General features: G+C 46.4%; 2 protein-coding genes across 2 annotated transcripts; one reads left to right on the forward strand and one right to left on the reverse strand.

Annotated features, from left to right (window-relative positions):
• The first annotated feature begins 3,219 nt into the window (after positions 1-3,219).
• On the forward strand, positions 3,220-6,867 carry LOC103980977 (probable inactive receptor kinase At2g26730). Its single transcript, XM_009397532.3, has 2 exons — positions 3,220-4,817; positions 5,947-6,867. The coding sequence occupies exons 1-2, from the start codon at positions 3,485-3,487 to the stop codon at positions 6,579-6,581; spliced, it is 1,968 nt and encodes a 655-aa protein (XP_009395807.2). The 5' UTR covers positions 3,220-3,484; the 3' UTR covers positions 6,582-6,867.
• Positions 6,868-8,691: 1,824 nt separating this feature from the next.
• On the reverse strand, positions 8,692-12,964 carry LOC135635223 (potassium channel AKT1-like). Its single transcript, XM_065146169.1, has 11 exons — positions 12,765-12,964; positions 11,660-12,025; positions 11,516-11,573; positions 11,104-11,421; positions 10,761-11,006; positions 10,580-10,678; positions 10,469-10,501; positions 10,206-10,391; positions 9,949-10,143; positions 9,765-9,840; positions 8,692-9,683 (listed from the first exon to the last, which is right to left on the reverse strand). Exons 1-11 carry the CDS (start codon positions 12,962-12,964, stop codon positions 8,794-8,796), a joined length of 2,667 nt encoding a protein of 888 aa, XP_065002241.1. The 3' UTR covers positions 8,692-8,793.
• Positions 12,965-13,753: the final 789 nt, after the last annotated feature.

Genomic DNA, 13,753 nt, shown 5'->3' on the forward strand with positions numbered 1-13,753 from the left:
TATTAGCATTTCTATGGTCCATAATTTAGTTATACATTATTAAATCATATTAGTATCTAATTTCCTACAAGTTAACACGGGCTAGTTTAATTTAAAATATATAGACTTAAAAATTTTGACATGATATGATACCCAAGGTTAGAATGGCATGATAAATCTTTAAAATTAAATTATATATAAAATCTTTATGTATTGGTTATGGTATTCAATCACACACAATTATATTTCAATACCGATGACAAATATCTCTACCTAATTTGATCCTCATCCCCGTAAAAGCTATATACTTAGTTATCCTCTCCGAACTAACATTGCTTTCTCATTACCTTATTGACGCACTTCCAATGGATATATATATATGTTATAGATAGATCTATACGATGCGATTGTCATTCGGTTGTCGGATTCTCCCCTGCTTTTGGTACTCTCCAGAGATGATTCGATAACAAATTCAATCATGAAGCAGTAGTTGGAGTATGCATTATACATCCACATGATGGTTTGCTGAACACATGATGGCCGGTGGCAGGCGGAGAGAGAGAGAGAGAGGGAGGGAGAAAAAAGGCGACCTTCGATTCCCTCATTCGATATCGACTTTTGATGGTTCAATCAGTCGGCGACACGCATCGTCTTGCACAGCCGGGGAACGTTTGCTGGCGCTGCATTTGTAGCAGCTCTGTTCTTGCGGTTTCTCGCTCGCATAGACATCATCGCTTCGCTTCCTTCGCCTTTCTCAAATACGTGAATGGCCACCGAGTTGGTGAGCACCAAAGTATGTTCTTTTACTGAATAGCCTTCCCCTGTTTACTCGCAAGTCCTTTGTCACCTTGTAGGTGATTTTGAGACGCACACAGCCACTTGTGTAGCAGGTAATCTCCTCTCCCATGGAGAAGATGTTTTGGACACTTTTCATCTGATGTCGATGATTGTATTAAAAGCTTGGGACAAACTGGAAAAGTTGGAAATAGATCCCTCGCTGTAGCACTCCCAAGGATTTGCGAGGGAGGGATTGGATTGGTAAGGGTGGGCTCAGGCATGGAGCGTCTCAATCATCTTCTGCCTTTACTGATCTGTTGTGGGGCAGAGAAAGGCAAAGAGCACTACTACCGCTGCACATGGCGGAGGGGACAGCGGAATCCCTTCCCCTGCATCTTTCTTTCTTTTTCTGTTCGAGAGGGCTCACTCTAGACGATAGTGTTCTGTGTTCCTTTTCCTTAATCCTCACTCCACAATATAGTTTTTCCCTTCACGCAGCAAATTTGGATTTCACGTTGAAAGATGCAATACAAATTCCTCAGAGCGTACACCACGTTAATAGTTGTAGTCGATGCAATCTCCCGAATCAATGATTACAAACCATGTATTTGTTAACTTAAACATAAATGAAAGGTCATGCCACCTCATACCGCAAAGATGACATTTTTAGGTATGCTGGTATAGTGGCACTCCTCGAGGAAGATGATTAGATAGTATCTTGAGTTGGGTGTCTAGGGATTTTTAACCAACGAAGGCACTTCGTGATGAAGAAATGGAGAGAGAATCTAAGCTTAGCCTCTAGAACATTGATTTACATGTAGAGGTATTTACACATCAGGTCGAATAAGCTTTGCTCGGTTTAAGGTACATTCATTTGACACTTGGGCGAAAGGGAGAACTTGAGGTATAGGTGCTCTAGGGGCTCTAGGGTCACAATCAAGTCTTGGTCGTAAAAACCTCTCTTGATATGAAGGTCCCTAATGACCTTCAGATCAAGTAGAACTATTTTGCATGAGGAGGGGGATGGGTCTTTTTCTCCTCTCGTTAGATTAACCTTAAGCGGGACTTTGACCCCCCCCCCCGCCTCAATCATCGATTGGCTAAGTGTTCAAGACTCGAATGAACTAGAAGAAGACAGGAGAAAAGATGCTTTGAAAGTCTGAGATGGGAGGTAGAGGACGAGAAGGCAAGAGATGCAAACGAGAAGGAGGTTAATTAGAAAGTGAGTCCCACCACAAGTGGCATTGGTCGTCTTATGCCCCTCTAGATCATCACTTAACCTTTTAGAGTGTCGACTTGATTCACAAGGCACCTGCTCAAGTTTCCATTTAATGTAGCATTTAGAAATCTTCTCGTTTGATGCAACACTTAAATTTTTTCACTAATAAGGGTTTGACAATAAGGAGTTTAACTAGGACTCCTCTCAGGTTAAGCGTGAAAATGTACTCAAGATCCTCCTCTCAGACTAAGCATGGAAATGCGTCGAAGATGTCCCTCTTGTGCGAAACTCGAAGGCAAAACCAAAGGGTGGAAAACCTGAAGCCCAATACATCGAGATTGTTCAATAAATCTTGAATCCGTCATGTACTAAGCTGGAGCTTAGACACACCTTAACATTCGAGAAAGGCCTCTCGAGGTGCACCTTCGATGGAGACAAATGATAAAAAAAAACTCACCCCCAATTATAGCTTGTTATGTAGCTATCAACCTAACACGAAGAGAGAGAGATCCAAATGACGTGGCTATCACCCAAGCCTATCAACAACAGTAATCCTACCCCTCAGGCCTAACTCTCTACCAGGGATCATCTATTTACTATAACAAATGATAATTACTGTCTATTTGTAAATATACTTTTCCTAACTCGGATGAATCATATCGAACGCTCTCACTAGAATCTAATCTTTTTATAGGTCAATTATCAGGCAAACATTAAAGAGATCAAATCAGAGACGTCATCAGCCATCCCCTCATTAATTGTGTATCAGAATCAAGGTGTACAAAAATGTTCTTGAACAATAGAATCTACCTCTCCCACGAAATGTGCCGGTGAATCATAGCTATAAAACTTTGTTCCCATAAAAGGAGTGCGAGGAGGAAGCCGGCAACCATCGTTAGTGGCGTACACCACGCTGATAGCTGTAGTTGATGTGGTCTCCCGAATCAGTGACTCCAAAACCCGTATCTGGTAACCAAAATACAAACGAAAGATTGTGCCACCCCACACTGCAAAGACACGCAACATTTCCAGTCGACCCTTCCTTGGTATGTCCGAACCAACAAGGTGGCTCGACCCTTTAATTATTGGACCGTTGTCAATGCTGCTTAATCGAATTGAATCGATCGCTTAAATTACACCCCACGGCGGAGCAGAGAGGGGTAGCGTCGTCCACCGTGGCCGAAGCAGCCAAGAAAAAGTAATCCTGGTAACCCAAAAGTTAAATCCAATTCCCCCCTCGCTATCCCACCCACGGAAAAAGAACTCACACCTCTCCTTCCCCCTACTCGTCCTCTCGTGATACCTCTCTCTCTCTCTCTCTCTCTCGGAGTACCCCCATCCGATAGTACACTCCCTTTCATCTCAATCTCAATGGCGCTCGCGCTCCTTGCAAGCACCTCCGGTCGCCGTAAAAGATCTCCAATTTTATCCGTCCGGTAGCCGTCGTTGCCCTCCTACCTCCCTTCTTCTGTCGATCCGCCGCTTGCCTCCCCTCTTCTCTTACCCTCTATGGCGCTTCCTGTTCGACTGCTCGTTCTCGTCCTTCTCGTCGTCGTCATCGGGGATACTGGGAAGCTCTCGACGCTGCGCCTGCTGCGGGCGCAGCCAACGCAGGACCAGACGGCGTTGCTGGCCTTCATCAACCGTATCCCGCACGAGCGGCGCCTTCGGTGGGACAACTCCTCCGCCTGCGACTGGGTTGGCGTCACCTGCGACGTCAACCGCACCGCCGTGGTGATCCTCCGGCTCCCCGGCGTTGGCCTCGTTGGCCCCATCCCGTCCGGCACCCTCGGCAACCTCTCCGCCCTCCGCGTGCTCTCCCTTCGCTCCAACCGCCTCTCCGGCCCCATCCCCGCTGATTTCAGGGGCCTAGCACTCCTCCGTAGCCTCTACCTCCAGAACAACCTTCTGTCCGGCTCGATCCCCTCCGGGCTGACCCAGCTGACTCGTCTCGTCCGCCTCGACCTCTCCGGCAACGACCTCACCGGTGCGATCCCCTTTGCCATCAACAACCTAACCCACCTTACAGGCCTTTTCCTCCAGAACAACCACCTCTCCGGCAATCTCCCCCCCATCAACATCGGCTCCCTCGTCGCCTTCAATGTTTCCTACAACCGGCTCAATGGATCCATCCCCAAGATCTTGGAGCACTTCTCCGCTTCATCCTTCGTCGGAAACCTAGATCTGTGCGGCGGACCCCTGCCGCCCTGCAACCCGTTCTTTCCCTCTCCAGCCCCATCGCCTGCGGCGAACGGATCGTCGAAGAAGAAGCTGTCGAAAGCGGCGAAAATTGCGATTGCGGTGGCGGCGGGAGTGGTGCTGCTGTTGATCCTGCTGCTACTCCTAGTCTGCTTGGCTTACCGACGGAGGCGGCAGAGGGCCAGGGACAAGGCGGCGAAGGGGACGGCGGCGGCGACGGCGGCTAGGTCGGGTGATACGGGGATGACGTCATCGTCGAAGGACGACCTCAGCGGCGGCGTGAGCGGCAGCGGAACGGCGTCGGCGGTGGCAGCGGCGGAGCGGAACCGGCTGGTTTTCGTTGGGAAAGGTGGTGGGTACAGCTTCGATCTGGAGGATCTGCTGCGGGCGTCGGCGGAGGTGCTGGGCAAGGGGAGTGTGGGCACCTCGTACAAGGCAGTGCTGGAGGAGGGTACCACCGTGGTGGTGAAGCGGCTCAAAGACGTGGCGGTCTCAAAGCGGGAGTTCGAGGTGCACATAGAGTCGCTGGGCAAGGTGGAGCACGACAACCTGTTGCCGCTGCGCGCCTACTACTACTCAAAGGACGAGAAGCTCCTCGTCTTCGACTACCTCCCCGCCGGCAGCCTTTCCTCCCTCCTCCACGGTCAGTCTCCACTCCCCCCCCCCCTATTTTTTGGTTCTCTATTCAGCTGTTTTCTTATGCAAATTATAATTAGGGCACGTTTTTTGAGAGAATGATACCAAAGAATTCACATTAATTACAACAAAAACGCTGGTATATAGAAAACTCCGATTTATAATATATGACATGAAGCCCTTTCTCTTTTCCGGCACCGACCAATGTTATTATTCCCCTCCTGTCTCGAATAAAGAGAGTAATGAGAGTGGTGGCAGCCTTTGTTTTGGTTGGTGTACTAACAAAGTAGTGGTAGTTGCCAATGAGGTTTCCTGGTCGCTCGGTTCCAATCTATGGTTTTCGGGATGGATAGGTAGAAAGCCGCTGGGGGTGGCCGGGGATGATGATGACGATACAGGCCGTTTGGCCGGGGAATGTTGATCCTATTCCTCCTTATCAGATGTGTAGAGGTTGAACCATCATGTGCTTACTCTGTGGATATAGAAAGTCGCGGCAATCGTGATGCCGCGATATGAGGTTATCGATCGGGATCGCTGACGTGGCGCTGTTCTGCACCTTGTTTCACCTCTCTGTCGATGGAATGGGATTTGCTTAAAAGAAAAAAAGGGTCTAAGGAGCTCATTACAGGAAGAGGGGGGGGGGGGGGGGGTGTGTTTGGGAATCGGATGCTACATCCAGCCTGTTGCCAGTCCTGTCGACCAACGCGTGGTACGCTCTCGTTGGTCGCCACAGTGCACAGTCTCCACAAGAAAGGATGTCCGGTGTTTGGTCGCTCGGCGCTGACACAGGAAACCCAACCGAGTCGACAACCTCTTCCTCAACTGTTGCTTCAGTGTCGCAGTCAATCAGTCGCTCCCATGGGCGGTGATTCTTGTTTTGTGTTTGGATTCGACCCAGCACTAACCAACAAAGTTCTCTCGGCCTCACACAAGAGTCAAGTCACCGTTCTAATTTAGCCTCTCACTTTAAGCAAGTATATTTTAAGAATTATTGGACAGAATCTTAGCTACTCTTCAACTGCATGTCCTTTTTAATTGGAATGCATGGAAAATATTAAGTGTCTCATTCTGTCGTATTCCCCGTATACAAGAAGTTAATTATTGATTGAAATTGTCTACCTTGTTACTGATACCAGGGAGTCGGGGATCAGGTCGGACGCCGCTAGATTGGGACAGCCGGATGCGCATCGCCCTCGCTGCCGGCCGCGGCCTGTCCCACTTGCACACGGCGGCGCAAGTAGTCCACGGCAACGTCAAAGCTTCCAACGTGCTCCTCCGCACGGACCTCGACTCTGCCGCCCTCTCAGACTTCGGCCTGCACACTCTCTTTGGCACCACGGCCCCACCCAACCGCGTGGCCGGCTACCGCGCCCCGGAGGTGCTCGAGACACGGCGGCCCACCTTCAAGTCGGACGTCTACAGCTTTGGCGTGCTCCTCTTGGAGCTGCTGACGGGGAAGGCGCCGAACCAGGCGTCGCTGGGCGAGGACGGCATCGACTTGCCGCGATGGGTGCAGTCGGTGGTTCGCGAGGAGTGGACGGCCGAGGTGTTCGACGTGGAGCTCATGCGCTATCCCAACATCGAGGAGGAGATGGTGCAGCTCCTCCAGGTCGCCATGGCCTGCGTCGCCATCGTGCCGGACACACGACCCGACCTCCCGGATGTCGTTCGCATGATGGAGGAGATCGTCAGCCGGACAGAGAGCAACGACGAGGGTAGGCGGGTCGTTGGTTCGGGTGGGCCCTCCCCGCCCCCAACCACCACGCCATAGAAGACCGCTGCTCGCGCCTCTTGGGACGACGGATCGATGGAACAGATCCACATAGACAAAAGCTATCGTGTATTCTTTTCTTCCTCTCTTTTTATGTCGTTCCCCAAGTCCTCGTTTTCTTTTCTTCGTTTTTTCCTCTCTTCTTCCGCAGAATTAATTTGTTCTGGGGGCTGTTGGTGTGGATGTTGATGTTGATGGAGTGGATTCCCTGCCTCTCTTGGGAATCAATTGGATTGTCTAAACAACTGTAATGGCATTGTCAACTGTTCATCATTCAATTCTTTTACACTCTCTGAGTCTCTTAATTTTGTTCCCATCGCATTGGTTTAATTGTCATAAGTGATGTTCATGTTTGACATAATTCTTATTCTATGTGCTTTTGTATTTGTTTTAGGATAATTTCTTTCTGGGATAATTCTCTAATCGTAATGATGGACCGAAATATGAATATTTCACTTCTATTGAGTCTATTTTCTATCTCAATTTTAATTTGATGTTGGAGGGATTTAATCTGATATTATTATGGACATCGGAGTTACCATCTCGACCACCTTAAGACTCTTACACACACACACAGTTTGAAATCAAATCAAATTAAAGTAACAGAGATCTCATCGACAACAACCTTATACATAATTTATTGCGAGAGCACACTAATTATGTGGTCCTGATGATGCAACATCTGGCCTGATCATATTTATTTGATATTGCAACACATTAATCATACTTAATTCGTCATGTGTCAGGCCAGTCAGCATGAGAGTGTGGTAGCCTCAGCCACATAGGCATTACAACAGTGATGGACCAAAATATGAATATTTCACCTATCTAATATAATATTTTCTTGGGCTTAACTCGTAATTGACTATTATCAAATTTATCATTGTTCATTTCTGAGTTCACTTTCTATCTTAAGAATTGATCTGATCGGATACCTATTTGATTTTGATCTTTGTGTAAGTTAACACTACGGACGATGTCCGAGTTATTATCTCCATCACCTTAGGACTCTTACGAATAGCAATCTAAAATCCAATCAAATTAACATTAATCATGTGGTCCTGTCGATGCAGCCTTCACATGTTGATTGGAATCCAAGTGGATCAAATTATTTACATTTGATCTATCTACCGCCTTCACATGCTGATTGGAATCTGTTCCGCTCATTCTTTGGCCCAGAAAACGCTACATAAGCACAAGCTTCGGCGGTAGATAGCAAATACATCGATGCTGCTTGTTTCTCGTGGCAATCGACGTTGAGAGGCAAAATTACGTGCAGCTTTTCTAGGCGTATTTTATGTGCCTCTCGAAGCAGTACATGGAATCGTAATATTAGTCGTGAGGAATTCGGCTCCGGTAAGCTCGAACGAAGCCTTACAGCAGGTATCACGGCAACAGCGGTTCGGGAACCGTGCAGCAGGAGATGGTGGCTTGGGATGGAGCCCGACGGACCAATCTCCTCTGTGAGCTTTTTTTGTCTTGCTATCCCACCTACAAATTATGGAGACGCGAAAGAAGAGCAAGAGAGTGGTGGCACAGGCTGGCCGATCGTCACTGTCCTCTCTGTTTCGTCCTTTCTTATCAGCTTTTTCCTGTATTATTCTTTCACTTTCGTTTCCGCCAAAGGATGCGTCCGAGAGGGCAAAGAAAAAGAGGAGAAGGCCAAAACCGTTCATTGGTGTCAGCCGGGTCAAGGTGGACCGGCGCAGGAGGCCCCATGCCAGCTTAAATGGCGGGACCCATCCCGCTTTACCTTTCACCTCGCACTCTCCGAACCCACCCTCTATTTCACGTCTTCGTCTGCATAAAGGCTAACTTGAGCCGAACGAAATATCTATTGAAATGTAATCGAAATATTGCAAAACAGTAGATGGGATCTGACTTTGTTATTTACATTCCATGAATTCATTTCCCATAATGGTATTTGTTGGTATTCATAAATATTTATGAGCGATTTATTTAATTTTTTTGGGGTTATTTCCTAGATTTTCATAAATTTTAAATAATATTTTTTTAATATAATATCTAAAATATCTTTTTTCTTTCATTTCATGTAAAAAAGCATCGTATCATTGCGTATCTAATCCTACATTGCCGAAATCGAGGCCCCAAACAAACCATCTATGTCGAGTGGAAGCTGGAAGCTTATTCATGTCATTGCATGACGATACAAGTGCAGAGGAGCCCACCAGCAGTTGCTAATATGTTGGCTTCATGCTCCATCTTGTTTGCTGCTTCCTTCTCCGGTCCAAGCATCGCTGACTAGAACAAGATGATCCCCGTCTCTAATTACCTTCACGTCATCAATCTCCGCTCCTTCTTCAGTGAGCACTTTAGTAGGCAAGAAGCCAAACTTGTTGCGACCAAGATCGAGGAGCTCCGCCAATGAACCTGGCAATGGTATGAGTTTACGAGCAGAGTTCGCTTTCTCCGGACAGCTAATTGTTACTCGTAGTAGGCCATTGTGAGCATTGGAACCACCGAGCACAGCAGCGGACCTTGGCAAGGCAACGGACGAGAGAAACCCACTGTCGCTTTTCCTGTTGGCACGGGCAGCTGATATGACTCCGAACAGTGAGTTGTGGAAATTTGTCTTCCGCGTCGGATCGCTTCCCTCCCGAGTCGAATTCCCCACAGTGGGTTGTGGAAGTGGAACTGCAGGATCACCGCTGCGTCTGCCAACCAAATCGGAGACCGGTGTTGACACAGACATACAAGTGATATTCTGGGCTCTCTTCGCTTCAAACAGAGCTTTGATCATTGCATGGCCCTTCTGATCGGCGAGATTCCTGGGAGTCCAACCATGGCAATCCGGTTTGTCCATGTCAGCTCCTTGTTCGAGTAAGAAGTTGACGACCTCGGCGTTCCCTTGGCAAACGGCAAGATGAAGTGCCGTACTCCCGTCTCTCTCGGGCACCGTCACGTCGCCCCCGCAACTGATGATGTCCTCGAGCAGCTCTAAGTTGTTCTGCTCCGCAGCCGTGGAGGCGAATAAGCCCATGTCACCGGATGAGAGATTCGCCCCGTTTTCTATCAGCAGTTTGACAACATTCCCATGCTTCCCCGCCATGGCCTCCCACAAAGGAACACTTCCTTCGGAATCTACATGTAAATTGCTGCGCTTCAAAACCGGTTTCCTTCGAGTATGGAGAGTCACAGGGTTCATCTTTTGCGAACACATACCTTGACTGTTGGGATCCGCCCCATAATCTAGCAAGAGGTGAACACAGTTCTCGTTTCCCTTGGATGCTGCTATATGCTACTTGACGAGACGGGGAAAGCATAAAGAGGAGTAAGAGCAAGCGTTAATAACTTCAGGTGAAAATGAACAGGGATTATTAAGAGCCAGATCACAAGAGTTCCGCACCAGTGCAGTCTGTCCATTGCTGTCCGATTCATTGGGATCCAAGCCGCGTCTCAAGAGCTGATGCAGTAGCAGATCATCACCTCTGGTGACTGCAAAACATAGAGTCAGAGGCAAATCCAATCGGCCCCGCGCCAGCATGTTCTCTATCTCCCGCAGCACTCGCATCATCACAGGATCCTCCTGCGCTTTCAGACACTGTACAAAAACGACGCTGCATGAGATTAGCACAGAGAGGTAAGCAAGCATAGCGTAAGAACCTGAAGCAGATTGTTCACGATTGTGGTGCCATCTCCAAAGTTGGACTGAACGATGCTGAGGAACGTGGTACGATTCAAACGCAGGAGTTGGCACAATGACCTTGTTCGTGCTGTGAACGCTTGTGGTCGGCAACAAAGGACTCCTATCTCCCCAGCAACATCACCTGTCTTTGCCACTCCACAAACCTTCATAAAAACCACAAGATTATTCACAGAATCCAAAATTTGGCATCTCTGTCGATAGCCATCTTTCCTCAATTTACCTGTTCGGCTCCGCTCCTATGATCAATCAAATCCTGCCAAGTTTTAGTGCATCAGCGTTGTACAGAAAAAATGGAGTCAAATAGATCTGTCAAATGACACAGTATTATTACCATAATGCCGGTGACTACTATGTAAAGGTCTGTAGGCGCTTCGTTTTGCAAGATGACATCTTCCCTTGGTGGAAAGTATTCAGCCTTCATTTCTGACACCTTCAAAACATTTTCCACTGTAGTGAGAAAGACTAGAAGATAACAAAGATTAGAGCATTGAGCATTCATTATGCAACATTACCAGCTGGAAAAGCATATTATGAGAGACCCCCCGGAACAAGTAGACCTTAGCAACGAGAGGGTAAAACAAGTGGTGGGAAATGCTGGAACGAATGGCTTTAGGAAGGGTGTCGAGTGTTTCTTGTTGGTGAAGCCCTTCAGAATCTATCCTGAACCTTAAGCTGAGATGCGAGATCATCTGGTCGTGCAGCCGGTCCGGGAGCTGGTTCCTTTGAGCAAAACCTGTGGCTGCTTGAATCGAATCCCTCTACGTACGTACAATTCCACATCCATCCACCGAAAGCAAATGCATGTTAGTTAGTCTAACGCATGCATGAGCAATGGGAAACAAAGGACGATCTTACATAATTTCTAGTTCGTCTGGTGCCATGCACAACCAAGTTGGTCATGTTTCCGATCAAGTAGGAGGTCAATCCGAGGTTGAAGAGCATGTAAACAATGGCAAACGCCATCTCCCATGTGTTTTGAACATGCAAGTCTCCGTACCCCACGGTGCTCAGGGTGGTGATTGACCAATACAATGATGTGACATAACGGACCCACAAGCTTCTGACATGGAAGTCGGGGATAGACGCCCCAATCCATGTTCTGCTGGGATCATGATACCTTGCAGCGACAAGGTAAAAGAAGCAACCGGCAGAATGCACCGCAAAGAGGGTGACCTGCGAGATCAGAGCAGAAAACGATGAAGGTGGTTTAGAGGTGCGTGCAGCTCAATATACACTTGCAAAAGCATCTGCCGACTACTACACTTACACAGGTAAGCTTCGCACATCGAACCCAAAAGTAGTTAAATTTCCTATCTTTCTCTAATCTGCAAACCAAAAGAGTAAAAGCATGAAGACAATTATTCGAAGAAAACTTATACGAATGGGAACCATGAAGCCATAAGATCCATACCGAGCGAAAAGTGAGCTAACTCTTCGGAGACGCCAAAGCCGAAGCATGGTGAAGAACCCATAAGATCCGAGCTTGCGAGGTAGAATCCTTCGGACGATCTCTAAAGGGACAGTGGAAGCAAGATCCAGAACGAACCAGGTGGATAGGTACCTCCAAGCTATTTTCTTCCGACTGTCTATAAGCAGATAAGATGTTTTGTCGACGTAAGCCACGAAGAAGGTCAAGACGATATCGACTGCGAAGAATGCATCGACGACGTTATCCACCAGCGCCAGAGCTCCCCTCGATCTCTCAAGGAATCCGAACTCGAATGGCGACGCCCACGCAGTGTAAACGACCAGAACGATAAGAAAAGTCTCCCAGGCTCTGCACCCAACGACTTGCTATCACACAACCAGTGGGAAGTCTTCCGAAAGAAAAAGAAGCAAAGACTAACACAAAACAATAATTAATTATGGATTATTATTTATAATTTTTAATATTTTTGAGATATTCCTTTGTAGATGAACATGAATGTCCTCAAATTATCACTTACTTCCAAAAATATTTTTAGCTACTTCCATATATTTTTTTTTTCCCTTCTTCTGAGAGAATAGATGTAACGTTCACAGAGATAGGGTTCAAAGATGATCGAAGAGGAAGTGGTTAGAATTCCGACATCAATGCTCATGGGGACATAATAGTAATATATTATATTTAGTACAATTATATTATATTTTTTTTGTTAGGTGATTATATGAAGTAAGGGAGTTTGCAAGGAAAAGAGATAAATATGCGTATCGATCAAATAAAAAACAAAGACATTTATGGATTGTTTCCTGTTTAAGTAGAATTGCAGTAACATGCAAACCCGGAAATAAATATTATCAGACGTCGGTGAAAGAAGAAACCAAGAAAAGAAACACAAGCATTAATCATCATAGCTCACGCGATCGCTTTCTCCTACCACATATTATGTCAACAAGAACAAGAAACAAAGACCCCGGTTGACGTCCGAACACGCATCTCACAGAACCAAGAAGAAGAAGAAGAGGTGGGGGAGTATCATTTAGTAGCTTATAGTGATGATGTGACATGTAATGAATTCATGCATCAAGGTACGTACTTATATCTGCGGGCGTACGGGGAGACGATGAACCTCCCAAGCTTGACCCTGCGAGTACTCCTGGCGCCGAGGGAAGGAAGGATGCCGCTCGACAAGTTGTAGAGGTTTGCCTCCCTCGACAGTTCAGTTTCCACATCATGAACGCCTGTCGTGGTCACCGGCGGCACTCTGAGCCTCGCTGCCTTCCTCTCCTTCGCCATTGCTGTTGATATTGGCGTTGAAAGGCTTAGAACATCAAACACTCACAGAGAGTATGATTTTTATTTACTACATGGTCGGTGTTCTTATAGAGATGGATGTCTCGATATGCAATGTACGGTAATATCCGTAGATTTGGTTGAAGAACCATATATGGTAGGGCCAATATAATTGGCTAATTACAATCAAATCACAATAAAAAAATGTTAGGAAAGAATAATTATTCAAAGAATGTTGATAATGTTTTTAAAGAAACTCCTAATACCCGCGTCCTATTGAAAATCTCAGTCTTAAACATAAATTAAATGAAACTTGACTTCATTAGTTAAATCAAAATTATGTTAATCGATCGATCAATCGATCATGTGTATGTATAGAACCCCCGTTTGATACTTTGTCTCACTACATAGTGATAATCAATAGCTATATGTTTTGTGCGTTATAGGATTAACCTAAAACCATATTAAATTTGACCTAAAAGCCTTTAAATCACATTAAGGAAGCCAATTGAATAATTATGTATATAAATAGTAAATGAACTATGTTATATTTGATTAACACGATCTATATAAATGTGATCTATCTTTAATTTGATTAGTGTAGAAACAATGTTAGACGCATTAAATTTCAACTTGCCCAAATAAATAGTAACTTGCTTGGATAAGTCGAGGATGGGCACCATTGGTTTGTTTGCAATCTCCACAAGAGGCTATACGTCCACAGTAATGGAACCCAACCATTGTTGTGGGTTCCCAGCTGTGGAAATGAGGCCTTGTTTGAGAGTTCATATC

The sequence above is a fragment of the Musa acuminata genome, chromosome BXJ3-4, assembly GCF_036884655.1.
Source record: "Musa acuminata AAA Group cultivar baxijiao chromosome BXJ3-4, Cavendish_Baxijiao_AAA, whole genome shotgun sequence".
NCBI classification, from domain to species: Eukaryota; Viridiplantae; Streptophyta; class Magnoliopsida; order Zingiberales; family Musaceae; genus Musa; species Musa acuminata.

Excerpts from the sequence above, each read along its gene's own strand:
- LOC103980977 (XM_009397532.3), top strand. The coding sequence starts at position 3,485 with ATGGCGCTTCCTGTTCGACTGCTCGTTCTCGTCCTTCTCGTCGTCGTC. Across the intron at positions 4,818-5,946 it reads CCTTTCCTCCCTCCTCCACG|GGAGTCGGGGATCAGGTCGG; the intron begins GTCAGTCTCCAC and ends TACTGATACCAG.
- LOC135635223 (XM_065146169.1), bottom strand. The coding sequence starts at position 12,964 with ATGGCGAAGGAGAGGAAGGCAGCGAGGCTCAGAGTGCCGCCGGTGACC. Across the intron at positions 11,422-11,515 it reads GATGTGCGAAGCTTACCTGT|GTCACCCTCTTTGCGGTGCA; the intron begins GTAAGTGTAGTA and ends CTGATCTCGCAG. Across the intron at positions 10,392-10,468 it reads ATAGGAGCGGAGCCGAACAG|GTTTGTGGAGTGGCAAAGAC; the intron begins GTAAATTGAGGA and ends GTTTTTATGAAG.